The sequence below is a fragment of the Ambystoma mexicanum genome, chromosome 3q (assembly GCF_040938575.1).
Source record: "Ambystoma mexicanum isolate Mex_15411 chromosome 3q, UKY_AmexF1_1, whole genome shotgun sequence".
In the NCBI taxonomy this organism is placed as follows: Eukaryota; Metazoa; Chordata; class Amphibia; order Caudata; family Ambystomatidae; genus Ambystoma; species Ambystoma mexicanum.
In genome coordinates this window covers 774737255-774750061 of record NC_090926.1, presented here as the reverse complement: position 1 = coordinate 774750061, position 12807 = coordinate 774737255, and the positions used below count along the sequence as shown (strand labels likewise).

The 12807-nt window shown below is 46.2% G+C and overlaps 1 protein-coding gene across 5 annotated transcripts in view; it reads left to right on the top strand.

The window, feature by feature from the left end:
* Positions 1-12807, top strand: part of TMEM94 (transmembrane protein 94) — a 2019771-nt gene that overhangs the window by 90511 nt on the left and 1916453 nt on the right. For all 5 annotated transcript variants that reach the window (XM_069654803.1, XM_069654805.1, XM_069654804.1 and 2 more), the window contains exons 2-3: positions 11191-11323; positions 12623-12742. In XM_069654803.1, the coding sequence (XP_069510904.1) occupies positions 11267-11323; positions 12623-12742 (177 nt within the window). In that variant the 5' untranslated portion in view covers positions 11191-11266. The remainder of the gene's footprint in view (positions 1-11190; positions 11324-12622; positions 12743-12807) is intronic.

The window sequence follows — 12807 nt, the reverse complement described above, 5'->3', positions numbered from 1 at the left end:
TCATGTTCAGATACTGTATTGTCATTAATATATGCCCTGTTTATACTTTTGTTTCAAGCATTTGGTAAAAACTAAAATTCGCTTTTTCCAATCTCAAAAAACGTTCATTTTTTATATGAATGAAAATGATCTGGAGTGTGTACATACGTTCAATCACCCTGATCATTTGCTGTTTTTTCAATTATTGACCCACCTGGGTAGATCAAGGCTTAGCCAGGAGCCGCTTTGTTCACAATATTCGGTGTGGTCGTGCCACCAGGCGAGATGGTCCTTCTACTGCCCCTGTCTCGTTCTCTGCTTCGGCTTTGTTGCGTCTCGAGATACCAGAAATCCGGCGCCGCTTTGCGATCAGCATGCTCCCCTCCTACAGCTGGCTCTGCAGTCCAGCGTACCTTGGCCCCTCCAGGACATCTTCCTGTCAGAGGGTCGGCTTTACGTAGGATTCTTTCTACTCCATTCAAGGTCCCTCGTCTTTTCATGTCCACCACCACAAACAAAAGGGATGAGTTCAGGGAGAATGCAGCATTACCTGAAGCCAAGGACACTGAAGTAATGTCACTATATGTTGCATCCAAAACGGAAGTAACATCAGTCTTTTCGATTCCCATATATGCAGACAATGTATTCTTGATAGGGAGTTCCTCATAGGAATGTAAGTCCTTGTCTCCTAGATGGGAGTCACTCCCAGCGAGGTCCCCCTTTGCCAGGCCTCTAGGGAGGGACTTGCTTAGCAGGCTCCCCTCCCTAGTCTCAAAGGGGGTGTCTACCCTCTGGGGAGAAGGGACAAATAGTCCAGATTCGTCACACTAGACGGTTGAATGTTGCACTTGCCACCTATAGCCTCCTAGAAAAATGAGAATACCTTGCTCAAAAAACCAGCTGCAACCCTAAATCTGTTTACACTCTGTGGGGCAGAATAAGAGTGGTTGCAGCAATAATGTATGCGTGCGAGTGCCACTCTTTATTTACTCTAACAGCATTTTCTGCTTTGTGTGAGTGCCGATTTGTACTGTACTATACTTATCTGACACCCTTGTGAGCCTCCAGGCAGTAAGGACTGCCATCAACCTTGTTACCTCATTTAAACATTGTGATGGGTTTAATTTCACTATGCATTCTCGCACAGGGTTGAACTGTAGTTCTTGCGAACTACATTTCCCAGTTCTCACTGTCCTCTTCACCCCGCCCGGTTGTCGCCGATTTGAGTCCGGCTTGCTTCCTGCTGCTCTCCTTATTTGCCAATCATCTGTGCCCAGGTAAGGCTTAGGCTGCCTCCCTGTTTCTTTCTGCCAGGCTCTGCCAGTCTCTGATATGTGTCCCCGAACGAAAATTACTCTTTGTAACATCGACGGCCCGAGCACACTTTACAATGATGCCCCCACGTCCACTAGGAGCATGGCTAAAGATGGCCCCCCTGGTTCCCCACTTGCTCTATCTCTGTATAACACATGCTCCCTCATGCTACACGGGATGGAGGTGGAAGATCTACTCTCACAGTCCAATTTCGTCTTCCTTGCTATCACTGAGTCCTGGCTCAGTGACTCCATTCCCACTGAAGCCACACTCGCAGCCCCCCCCCCCCGACTTTGAGATACTTCAGGCAGACCGTGAAAACTCGAAGGGAGGGGGTGTTACTCTGTTATTCAAGGCCAAGTTTCAGTGCCACCTCTCGCCTCATGACCCCCCTGACGATTGTGAATCCCTAGTGACCAAGATGAGAATTAATAACACCTCTCTTACCATTGTAGTCATCTATAGGCCTCCTAGACCTCTTCCATTGTTTGAGGAGCAACTCTTACTCCTTAACAAAACGTTGAATATGAATACACCAGCCATTCTGTTAGAGGATTTCAATCTCTGGGCCAGTGTGGTTACGGATAAAGCCGCTTGGTCACTGCTTGCCGCACTTAACACCATTGGATTTGCCCAAAAAAGTTAAAGAGCCTACTCGCATAGGAGGCCATATTCTTAATTGGATTCTATTACATCAGGTTTCTCCCTCTATTCCATCTATCTCCCCCTGCCTCGGGTTCAATCGTTTTCTTCTGACCTTTTCTGTAAATCTCCTGTTGATACCCTACCAAGAAAGTTTTTTAAGACCAGAAGTTTGAAAAATCTCACTACAGAGAAACTATCCCATGCACTGAGTCTCAAATTGGGCCACCTTGAAGACTACAACAGTGCATCTGATCTCGCTGCCCATCTTACAAATACCCTGGGTGCAGTCATGAATGACCTAGCGCCCTTCACCACCAGATGTGTAAAGCCCGAATCCCTTACCCACTGTTGGTTTAACAATGATATTCTGACCCTTAGACATCTAAGGAGAGCCGCCGAATGAGCCTGGCGGAAACTGCCTTCACCAGCTACATTAGCCACGTACAAACTGTGGCAGTGAAGAACTTTAAGGCTGCTGTGACCCAGGCCAAATCTTCCTATTACAACACAAGAATCCTACAGGCCAAATCAAGCTCCATGGAACTATTTGCCATCCTGAGGGACTTTAAAAGCAAACCTCACATTCAAATTGTATCGCCTTAGTATCCGGCCTGGTGCCAAACAATTCACAATATGTTTACTGCTAAAGTTGCTTCTCACTTGCAATCCAGCACATCTCGCAATGTCCACACTCCCTCTCCTAGGATCAACGGACCCCCCCCTATCACTTCTTTCACCACGCCCAAACCTGCATTTTCCTTCACCCCATGCACCGTGGCTGAAATAACCTGGATCATATTTAATATGAAGCCTACCACATGTAAAGGCGATTCATGTCGCTCAAGGTTCATGGTGAGCTGCCTTGATACCTTAGGCTCTTGGGTTACCAAACTCATTTATCAGTCGTTTCTTGAAGGACGTGTTCCTGCAGATCTCAAAGAAGTTTGGGTCACTCCCCTACTTAAAAAAGACAACCTTGATCCCTTCAGCCTAAAAACTATTGCCCAATTACCAATGTTCTTTTTTTTTTTTCCCTCAAGGTTATGGACTGAGTTGCATACTTGCAACTTCAGAAATTCATTGAGGAAAATTCTGTACTGGGCCGGCGCCAATCTGGTTTCCGAGCCTGACATGGCACAGAGACTGCCATGCTCGACCTTAAGTCAAATCTCTCCTCTAACATTGACACAGGCCACCCGGCCCTCCTTATGTTGCTCGACCTCCCTGCCGCTTTTGATCTGCTGGCGACCAGGTTGCAATCACTGGTAGGTTTTTCGAGTACCGCAACACAGTGGCTGGCCTCATTGCTGGTCCCCTGCACTGCCAGGGTCACCATAGATGATGCCTGTTCCTCCCCCACCCCACTCACCCGATGTTGTGCCCCAAGGCACCTCCTTATCACCCACTCTCTTTAATATCTACGTTCTTCTTCTTCTGGCGATCCTTGACGACCTGGGTGTCCTGTATATTTATTATGTAGATTACACTCAGGTCATCTTAAAACTCTCAGGCCATCAGTTCCATATACTCCACCATCCACTCTCGGATGGTAGTGAAATCAATGGCCCTCAATGCCGAGAAAACTGAGATTCCTATCACTGCTTCCAGCCATATGCTAAGGAATCAGGCTCCAGAGTATGCCAACTTCTCTATCGCCAACACCATTTTTCCCGTTTCCACGAGCGTCAAAATGCTGGGCGTCACCCTTGATGTTGAACTGGCTATGAGGCAGCATGTTGCTGAAACTCACGCATTATGTTGGCTTATCAACACATTTCCTAGCCACATTCTCCCTTTTCTTTCCGAGAAAAATATATCCCTACTGGCCTCATCCCTGGTCAACTCACGCCTCGACTATTGCAATAGCCTTCTGGCCGGTACTGCCCAGTGAAATATCTCTGCTCTCCAGGTGACCCAGAGTCGGGCAGTAAGAGCAGTTCTAGGCATTCCCAGACAGTATTCTATCTCGGAGGCAATAAGAAAATAGCACTGGCTGCCTGTGAGGCATCGTGTTACTCACAAGATCTTGACCCTCACTTATAAGTGTCTGACCCTCAACGTGCCTGTATATCTCACAGAGTGTCTGAAGCCTTACCTACCCTCGCGCTCAAGCAGGTCACAAGACCAGGCCAAACTAATTCAGCCCAGATTCTGCTTTGCCAAGTATGGGAAGACAAACTGTCATGGCCCCTGCTTCCTGGAATGCCATACCTCTCGAACTCAAAAAAATTGAAACTCTCACTGTGTTCAAAAAGAGTCTGAAAATTTTCCTCTTCAATGCACCACCAACATAGACTCCCCTCTCTTGCTTCTGACGTTCACCATTTGTTGTCCTGTCTTGTCTGTTTTTTGTGCGCCCTGAGGCCCTTGGGCGATTTGGCGCGTTATAGAAAATTGAAAAAAAATAAATCGGTGGTGTGCTGCTGTTCCGACATGGCACAGGTGTGGTAGAACATTTTGAGCCCTGGCACATTCTTATTTTCTTTGTTGCAGAGTAAGCAGTGCTTATAAATAAGTATAGCACAATTGAGAGGCTGCACGTGATGAAAATACAAGGACGTGTCACATTGAAGCTACCGTTTGGTGGCCTTAATTAAAAACCTAAGACCATTTCATTTATTTGTATACAGTTCAAAGAATTTTTACAAACATTAAAAGTTAAAATCAATCAAAACAAATCCAAGTACAAATACAGGTTACTATACGAATAGAAGTAAGAGTATGAACATACATGTGCGGCAGACAAATCACATAATACAGTTTGAGTACAATTTCAAAATACAGTTTAAAAATTCCATGCCCTTTACTTGTACTTTGTCTTACACTTGCAAGGGATCCAAGATTTACCAATTCTATCTTAGGCTTTCGTCTACATCAAGGGCAGCATTGTACACTTTTTGTCGCCCCAATCAACCCCAGTTGCTGTGCATATCATGGGACTACTGACCCAGTGGGTATCGAAACTGTATACCCCTAGTTAAAAGAGCTAAAATCCAATCCCATCTAATCGTGAGAGAAATAAAATCCCAAGAGTCGCCCTACTAGGGCTCTCAATAAATACATAACTATTAAAAAAAAAGCGGGCATACATATACAATACCCAATTCGAGTCAGTTAATTCTCCCCATATGTTTGTTAGCACCGAACCTAGGTTCATTAATGAACATTTTGCTATTTTCTTACGCCAAGTGTTTAATCATTGTGCTCCACACACTAAATAAGGCACACTAAACTCTTTCTGATTCAGAGTTTATGCAGTCGTTTCAAAAGTCATCAGCCTTTATCGCTTCGTACTCATGCCCAAAGCACCCCAGTGTTGTCATATACACATCACCAAGCTTTTTACTCTGTGTGAGGACGTGACTGTGGGTTTCCAAAGCCCCAGGTACCCTACACATACAGCATATCAGGTCCCCTTCTGGTATCTTGCACCTTGCGCCGAGGAAAATCAGCCGAGGCAGTTGGTTTATTTGTAAATTCAAAGGAAACAGCTGCATTGCATACGACGAACATCACCTCCGGTATCTTTTGGGTTTGCAAGTAGGTGTCACATTCGCCACATACTTGTAATCGGTAAGGGTAGATCATTGTGAGTAATTGTTGGTCCAATCGCACTTCCTTAATCTGTTTTTGTACAATAGGTTCAGTGAGTGGACCCTTGTCCCTCATTTAAAATCGGGTCGCCAACTTATCCACTCGTATATCCTTGCCATTCGGTTGCAATATTCTGTTTCACACTGTCTATTAAGGCAGCCACCGGACTCACTTAAGGTGGCTAATAGTTTACACTGTGGGCGAGAATTGGTTTTTATATTCAGTAAACCCTGTCTCGCCATCAGATGACCTTTCAGGGAAACCAGCCCCAATGCTAATCTCAAATACTCCATCAGAGTTGAGTTGCTCAGTTTTAATACCAGTTTCCAAAAATAACCCTCAAGGCCGTCTAGCCACTTGTAATTGTCCATACAGAGTGCCTCCAACCCGTATAGTACCATTGGGCAGAAGCACTGTGAATAGAGCGCAATAATTCCAGCCAAAGTGTAACCTGCTTTTTTAGCTGCAAAAGTGCTTATCAGTGCAGTCAGTTGCCGAGTCTTTATACTCTTAGGCTCTTTGATTTCCTTGTAGGACCTCCTTGCGCCCATCTCCAGGCCCAAATAGGGGGTAAGAGTCCACGTAGTCAATCCTGCCTAGACTGGTGGCGAAGATCATGTGCTTAGTTTTTTGTAGGGGAGATAGTCATAACCTTAGTCTTCCCCAGGTTGATGGTTAGGTCATTATCTCCAGTAAAGCTTGCTAGGGTCTCAAACATAGCCCGGGCACCAGAGAAGGTCTGGTTAAACATGACCAGGTTGTCTGCGTATAATATGAATGGGATAGGGTAATTACCAATCCTTGGGTAACATCATGTTCCCTCCTTAAAACATCGTGGAAGATCTGCCATATATATATTATACAGGAAAGGAGCCAGCGGGCTTCCCTGTTTCACTCCCCTGAATATTGGCACCTTTTGAGACATAGTGCCCTAATCGTCTAATCGGACACATGCATGGGTATTTAGGTGCAGGCCCCTAGTCGTATTCAAAAGCCCCTCCGGGCATCCCCATCTTTTCATTTTGTCCCACCCGGAAATCAACAAAAATAACCTAGAGGGTTGCCCCAACTGCTGTCGAGGCTAACCGGGTAAGTACATCTAGTACCCTCAGGTTGCGAACTGTACAACTTCCAGGGCGGAACCCGGTATGTGTAAAGTGCAGTAAATTAGTGCTTACAGTCCAACTCTGCAGGGCCCTCAATAGAAATGTAGAAAAGATTTTCCCGTAAACATCCAGGAGAGACAGCAGTCGGTAATTGTCCGGTGGGAATAGATTGAGCATGGCACACTTTGTCAAACAAGATCTTAAGTATTCGTGCCCACCTTCCAGGATTTTCCTTTAAGACCACATTGGCCAACCCGTTCGGTCCGGGTGCCATCGAATCCTTAAGCTTCCGGAATTCCTCTTCAATATCCTCCTCCCCTATTTCCAGACCCCATCACTTCAGAAAACCTTGGGGGGGCCGAAGCCCCATGTTCACCCCCCCTCTCCCTGATCTACTGCATCCACTTACCTTCCTCTATAGGGTTTAGAGGATTAATTCTAGAGCCAGCTCTGGCGTTGGTCAGTTCCGCCCATATATATCACATGTGTTGCCATTGGGTATTTAGTATTGAGCGTTTCCAGTTTTTTAGCCAACATGTATAATTACTTTTGTTCGATCGATTCACCCTACCGGCCCTCTCCTCGATAAAAGAAGGGGATTGGCAGACCACCTGAAGTTTCTGCCGCATCTCCATCTTTGCGTCTCTAATGGCGCTATCGAACCTATGGGTAGGTTTAACACAGCCGATACTGGGGGCCCTGACACAAGTGCCAGTCTTTGCTGCTGTATCCTTCATCCAGGCCTCAATTCAAATGGATCCGAGCAGAGCCAGACCTTCAACTGCTTCATCAGTAAGTCAGCTAATATACTCACCCACATTATGTATTTGCCGAGATGCCCAGTGGATACGATTTCCCCCATGGGTAATTGATATACCTACACCTCACAGGAGCCTCTCATAGGGGTAATCAATGTTGAGATTAATAGCAAAATGTTATGGTCACTATGGCGTTGTGGATCACCCTAAGGTCGGTGGCGTCCATAAGACAACGATTGTCCCCAAAGTAATAGTGTTAACGTCGAATGGCACTGGTTGCCCTTCCACTTATATTTTCGAGGGATATCGCCCTTAGTCTGACCATTACACATTGTCAAATCCCAGGATCGCAAAAACTGAATCCAACTCTTACCCTTTTCATTACCCCTATCTTAGAGCATGGTACTCTGCTGAACTACGTTTTTACAGGAGGCACACAGTAATTCAGCTATACATTTGGCGTTAAGGTCTCCACCCAACAGCACATAATGGTCCCCACCAATCCTACTCAGTGAGTACCTCTTCAACCTCCTCACACAGCGTTTCCGTGTTACCTAGGCCCAGGGGACGTACACATTTTATAAGGCGCAACTTCCACTTCCTTCCACAGGAGCCAATGCATGTAGTCCTCTGGTCACTAGCGGGACTCTACGGGAGCTAATGTTATGGCTCACACCAATGACAAGTCCTCCAAACGGGCGGCCCCTTGGCTTGTCAATACTTGAAACACCTGGAAACCATCTACCAACAGAGCACAGTCCAACCAAGTTTCCTGGAGCATAAATATATAATAATCCGCTAAAATGACACAAGACCCCTCTTCATCCAATAGATGGCTAAACCCCCTGGGGTTCCAACTAGCGATCTTCAAGGGTCAGCATGTCCCTAGTTGATTTTCCTCCTGAGTCACCCTATTGTGGGGCAACATGGCCCATTGTACAGCTTCGTAACCTACCAGCGGGGGCTCTATGGAAGCGTGAGACAAAGCATTCCTACCAAAACTATTTGCCATCCTACCCTCCCGGTAGCTAACTTTCCTAGCCATATGAGAACCCTCCCCAGACAAATCAATGCACCTTGTGGCAGGGTACAGTTCATTGCAGATTATTAATTTCGGCCCAAGGGACAGAAGAACCCCCGGATTTGCACACTGTAGAAGTAGAGACAAAAACGAAACAAGACCCAATTGGTTGGGCTCCTACATTTGGGTAGTTACAATAGGGCCATGTCGGTAGAGACAATAGAAGATAGCCATGTTGTAGTTGCCCAGAGACGGAGTAGAGTTGTTCTGTTCAAAAACGGGCTATTGTCTGTGGGCTACAGCTCCTCCAGTTTTCTCTAGTTACCGGGCCTATAGGACTCTGTACCCTGTTTCCTGTAGACAAACTAATGGAGCTGCATAAAGTAGGGACTGAAGCCCCCCAGTACTCTGTGCCATTCGTTTTCTTCATTCCCCATTTCCTTCCGCTGTCCGATAGTGTTGCCCCCCCCCCCCCCCCATGAGGTTGAGTGCAGAAGTAACATGGGAGTTAGGGTTTGTGGGCTTAGGTTGCCCCGGTTGAGCCTGGGTGGGGGATGGAAATCAAGTTTACTCCCCACGGCTTGACTTGCTGCGTTCCTCACCATGACTTTTCCTGCACCAGGTTTAGAGTGTCCTTGGTGGGGATGTGATAATGAATTGCTGCTAAGAGACAGTCCATCTATCCAGTGGTCCCATTAGTGTCGCTGTTCGTTTAGACCTGTCTGTCTGAGGTCTGGTCACTATCTGGCCTTTGTCAGATGTTTTATCACTTATGTCCCTGTCCACAGTCCCTGAACCTGCAAGGCAGACTGGGTAAGTGGGTGGCCTAATAGATTTAACCACCGGCTTGATCCTGGCTCTAACCAGAGTGTGCATCTTATCCAATGGGGGCCGGGGGACAGTGATTTCGCCATCATAGAGATTTTCGTAGGGCATCTAGTGCGTCCTCCTAGTTCCCAGCCGCGATGTTGACAGAGTCTTGAGAATTCCAAGATACTTCTGATCTGTCCGGGGGAATCTGTTATAAATGTTACTGGCCCACCCCCAACCTCCTGTGAGGTGGCACCAGCGTTCTCACTTATCCCCTCCTTCATATGCACACCCAAGACTACTCCCCTTCGTGGTACTGGCTGCGAGTCAATCAAGTGGGGAGAATTCAAGTTCTTATTGGTGGACAATATAGCCATCAGTTTTTGCTTCACCTCATGTTGGTCCGAGGCTTTAACTGAGCAAAGTGCCAGTAGGGCATGCAATTTAGAAGTTCGTTCCTTTAGCACAGGGACAAAATCATCATTTTCTGATGTAGTGCCCTTTTTTTTGGCTCTTGCCCAGCACTCACACACTCGTAAATAGTCTCCAACTTCCTCCATTTCAACTGCGAGGTAGACCAAATTGGGGCTATCTACCAGTCCCATCCAAACCAGTTCTACCTTGTGTGTTACCCTGCTGGGTCCTGCATAAGTTAAGGAGCAACCCGTTATTATCCGACTGCAGGGAGCAAGAAAGCAGAGCACATGTGTCACCCTCTACACTCAAGGACGGGGCCTGTGGGTTACTTATCAGGGGGGGAAACTCCAGAAAGTATTGGCTCCGTGTTCGATGGTATCGGGGCAGAGGAGGCAAATGTTTAACAGTCTGCGCAGAGATATTCCCCAGACCAGAGAAGAATCTGTCAATCTTAGGTTGGCATAATAAGCTCCCCTCATTAGACTCTGTCCTTTTCCCCCTTCTTTCTTCTCAGTGCCTCCTTCTGTGCTTTTTGATAGCACAGGATCGCTTCCTTGCTTCCCTTTCAGCAACGCATCACTGCATAGTCCTTGCTTCCGGAATATTTTAGATTTCATTGTCCAGGTTATGTGTCCAAAAGCGAGGACATTCTGCGGGTGAGGAACGAGACCTAACGCCTGCTATTTAATAACCAGCTCTGGCTCTCCCCATTCAGTTCACGAAATTAATAGACTGCAGTAGCGAGCCACCTTTGAACAATTACCAGACCTGGGCCACAAAGTCCGGGCCAGTTAGCAACTGCCCCGCTCCATGCTATATCAAACCTTCGCACTTGCTCGGGGTTAGCCGGGACCAGATTGGGTAACGTAAACTCATACTCGTGTTTTTAGCATGACTACACTTACTATAAGATGGCAGTAGTTACCATTTGAGTCTAAGGCTGCTCATGGCATATGTCAGTACCTAGGTGTAAGAGTTTTACACAGAATATCATGGCAGCCTACAAGGCCATATCTGGCATAAGGAAGCAATACTAATGCATGTGAGGCTGTATTTTGGAAATATAGAATATGCATAGTATAAAGGTATTTATTGGTGGTGCCACTGGCCCATGATTGCTGTACTGGATGTCATGGCAGTTTACTAGACCGTATCTGGCTGCTAATTATAAACGTCCTTTTATTTTAAGGTTTTTTCTTTTAAATGAATTTACAACTATTGTAGTTTTGTTGTACTTGAGTGATGTAATCGATGTTGAATGCCATGTGACATTTCTCTTGTCAAACAATGTGCAATATTCCTTCTGCCTGCTGGAATTGTGTTCTATGAGCTTCCAAATTGTCTTGTGTTGACTATCCTCTTCCCTCAGACTGTGCATCTACTAGCTAGCCCCACATATGATGTATACTAGGTTGCTTAAGGGGAGTGAGAGTCCAGCGATATGTACACTTTTAGTTAGTGAACAGGGGCCCCTCACGCCAGGAACCTTTTAATTCCAGAATACTATTTACAAAATGTTTAACTTGCACTTTACGACTTTTACCAGATGGTGCTGCTGCTGGGAGGCAGTGACTTGGGCTGCTTGATGTTCGGGAGATCTGCGTCCCGAAGGGCTCAGCGGGATGTCCAGTGGATGCACCCTGCAAGACCCCAGCATGGAGCCTCAGGAGAAGAGTCGGGTAAGAGGAACCTTCTACACTCTTAAGCTTTACTCAACATTACTCTGTCAGGTAATCTAGTTCTTTTGCATGCTTTTCCATTGGGTAAACATTTTCTCCCAGTTACAAAACTCTAATCGGCCTGAAACTGCATTATTATTCTTCAGGGTATATTGCTCTTGGCTCTTTCAGCCTTCAAGAGAAGCAGTAATTCACAAATTAAACAACCATTATATGATTGTCTCCAACACAGCAGAGCTGCACCTAACACTGCCTTGATTTTGGATGAGAATGCTGGGATGATATAATGCGGTTGTCTACCCAAGGGACCAGTAAACACCAGGAAAGCCTGGCGAAAGGTGCCATGTTTTTGGTGCGCATTGTTGCCCATTTCTGCAAGGATGTGTACTTTGGTGCCTGCAGGTTCTCTGTGTCCCTCCCACTTCATCCTCTCCTTTAATCTCTCATACATGTAATTTATGTAGCTAGTTTTCATTAATTGGTTGTCTGGAGAAAATGTAATAATTATTATTGTGCTGGCTAAAACAGATAATTATCCTATGATTATCTAACATGTAATGTCTCATATTGTATGAAGGGTGAGAGTCTGAGGCCAACTACTGGGAATGAAGGGATTAGTGGTTGTGCAGGGTGTGTGTGCATTTAGGAGATTGCCTCTGGGGAACTAAGCCAACAGAGCCACAAACGCACCTCTCCAGAATTGACATGCAGTTTTTGGGCATGTATACTCTGCTGCACTTTATATAGGCGACTCATTAATGACCGCACAGCCACCTACAATCCTAAAGTGCAAGAAATGGGTCACAAGACCATCTCATGATTGGGAAATGGAAAAAGGTGTAGCGACATATGGTATGTTGCAGGAATGGATAAATAATGAAGCTTGGCCGAGAGCAGACTGCATGGCCTCATGATATAAAAATGGTAGTGACCATTTTGATATTGGAGAAGTAAATGCTGAGTACAGTAGCTGTCAGCAAACATTATACCCCCATCGGCCTCGGGCCAAGCAAAAAAAGCCATGGAGAGCTGCGCCAAGCATAGCCTAGGAGAGCCAGGCCAGATGGTCCCAAAAAGCACACAACCAGACTAAAGGTGACCCCACTAAACTGAGCCCATGGGATCCATATCATGCAGTGCCTGGAAGGATTGTGCTGGGTGGTGCCGCTGAGCTTTTCTAGGTAAAACGCAGGAGGGCCATTAATGGCAGAAGAGGCCTATGGTGTTCTGACAAGTCGACTCAGAGTTGGACCAGGTTGAACCCAGGAAAGTCAGACTTGTTTGATTTTCCCCTCACAGGATGAGTTGGGCCAATACCTAGGCCTAAGCTCACGACAGGCACTGTCCCTCCTGCAGGATCAACTGAACATGCTCTTGGAGGTACATCAGAGGGACAGGAGGAAGGCAACAGCCTGGAAGGTATGTTCACTAAGAATGGCGCAGATATGGAGCAATGTTTAGACTGTCAGCAGGTGAAATGTATA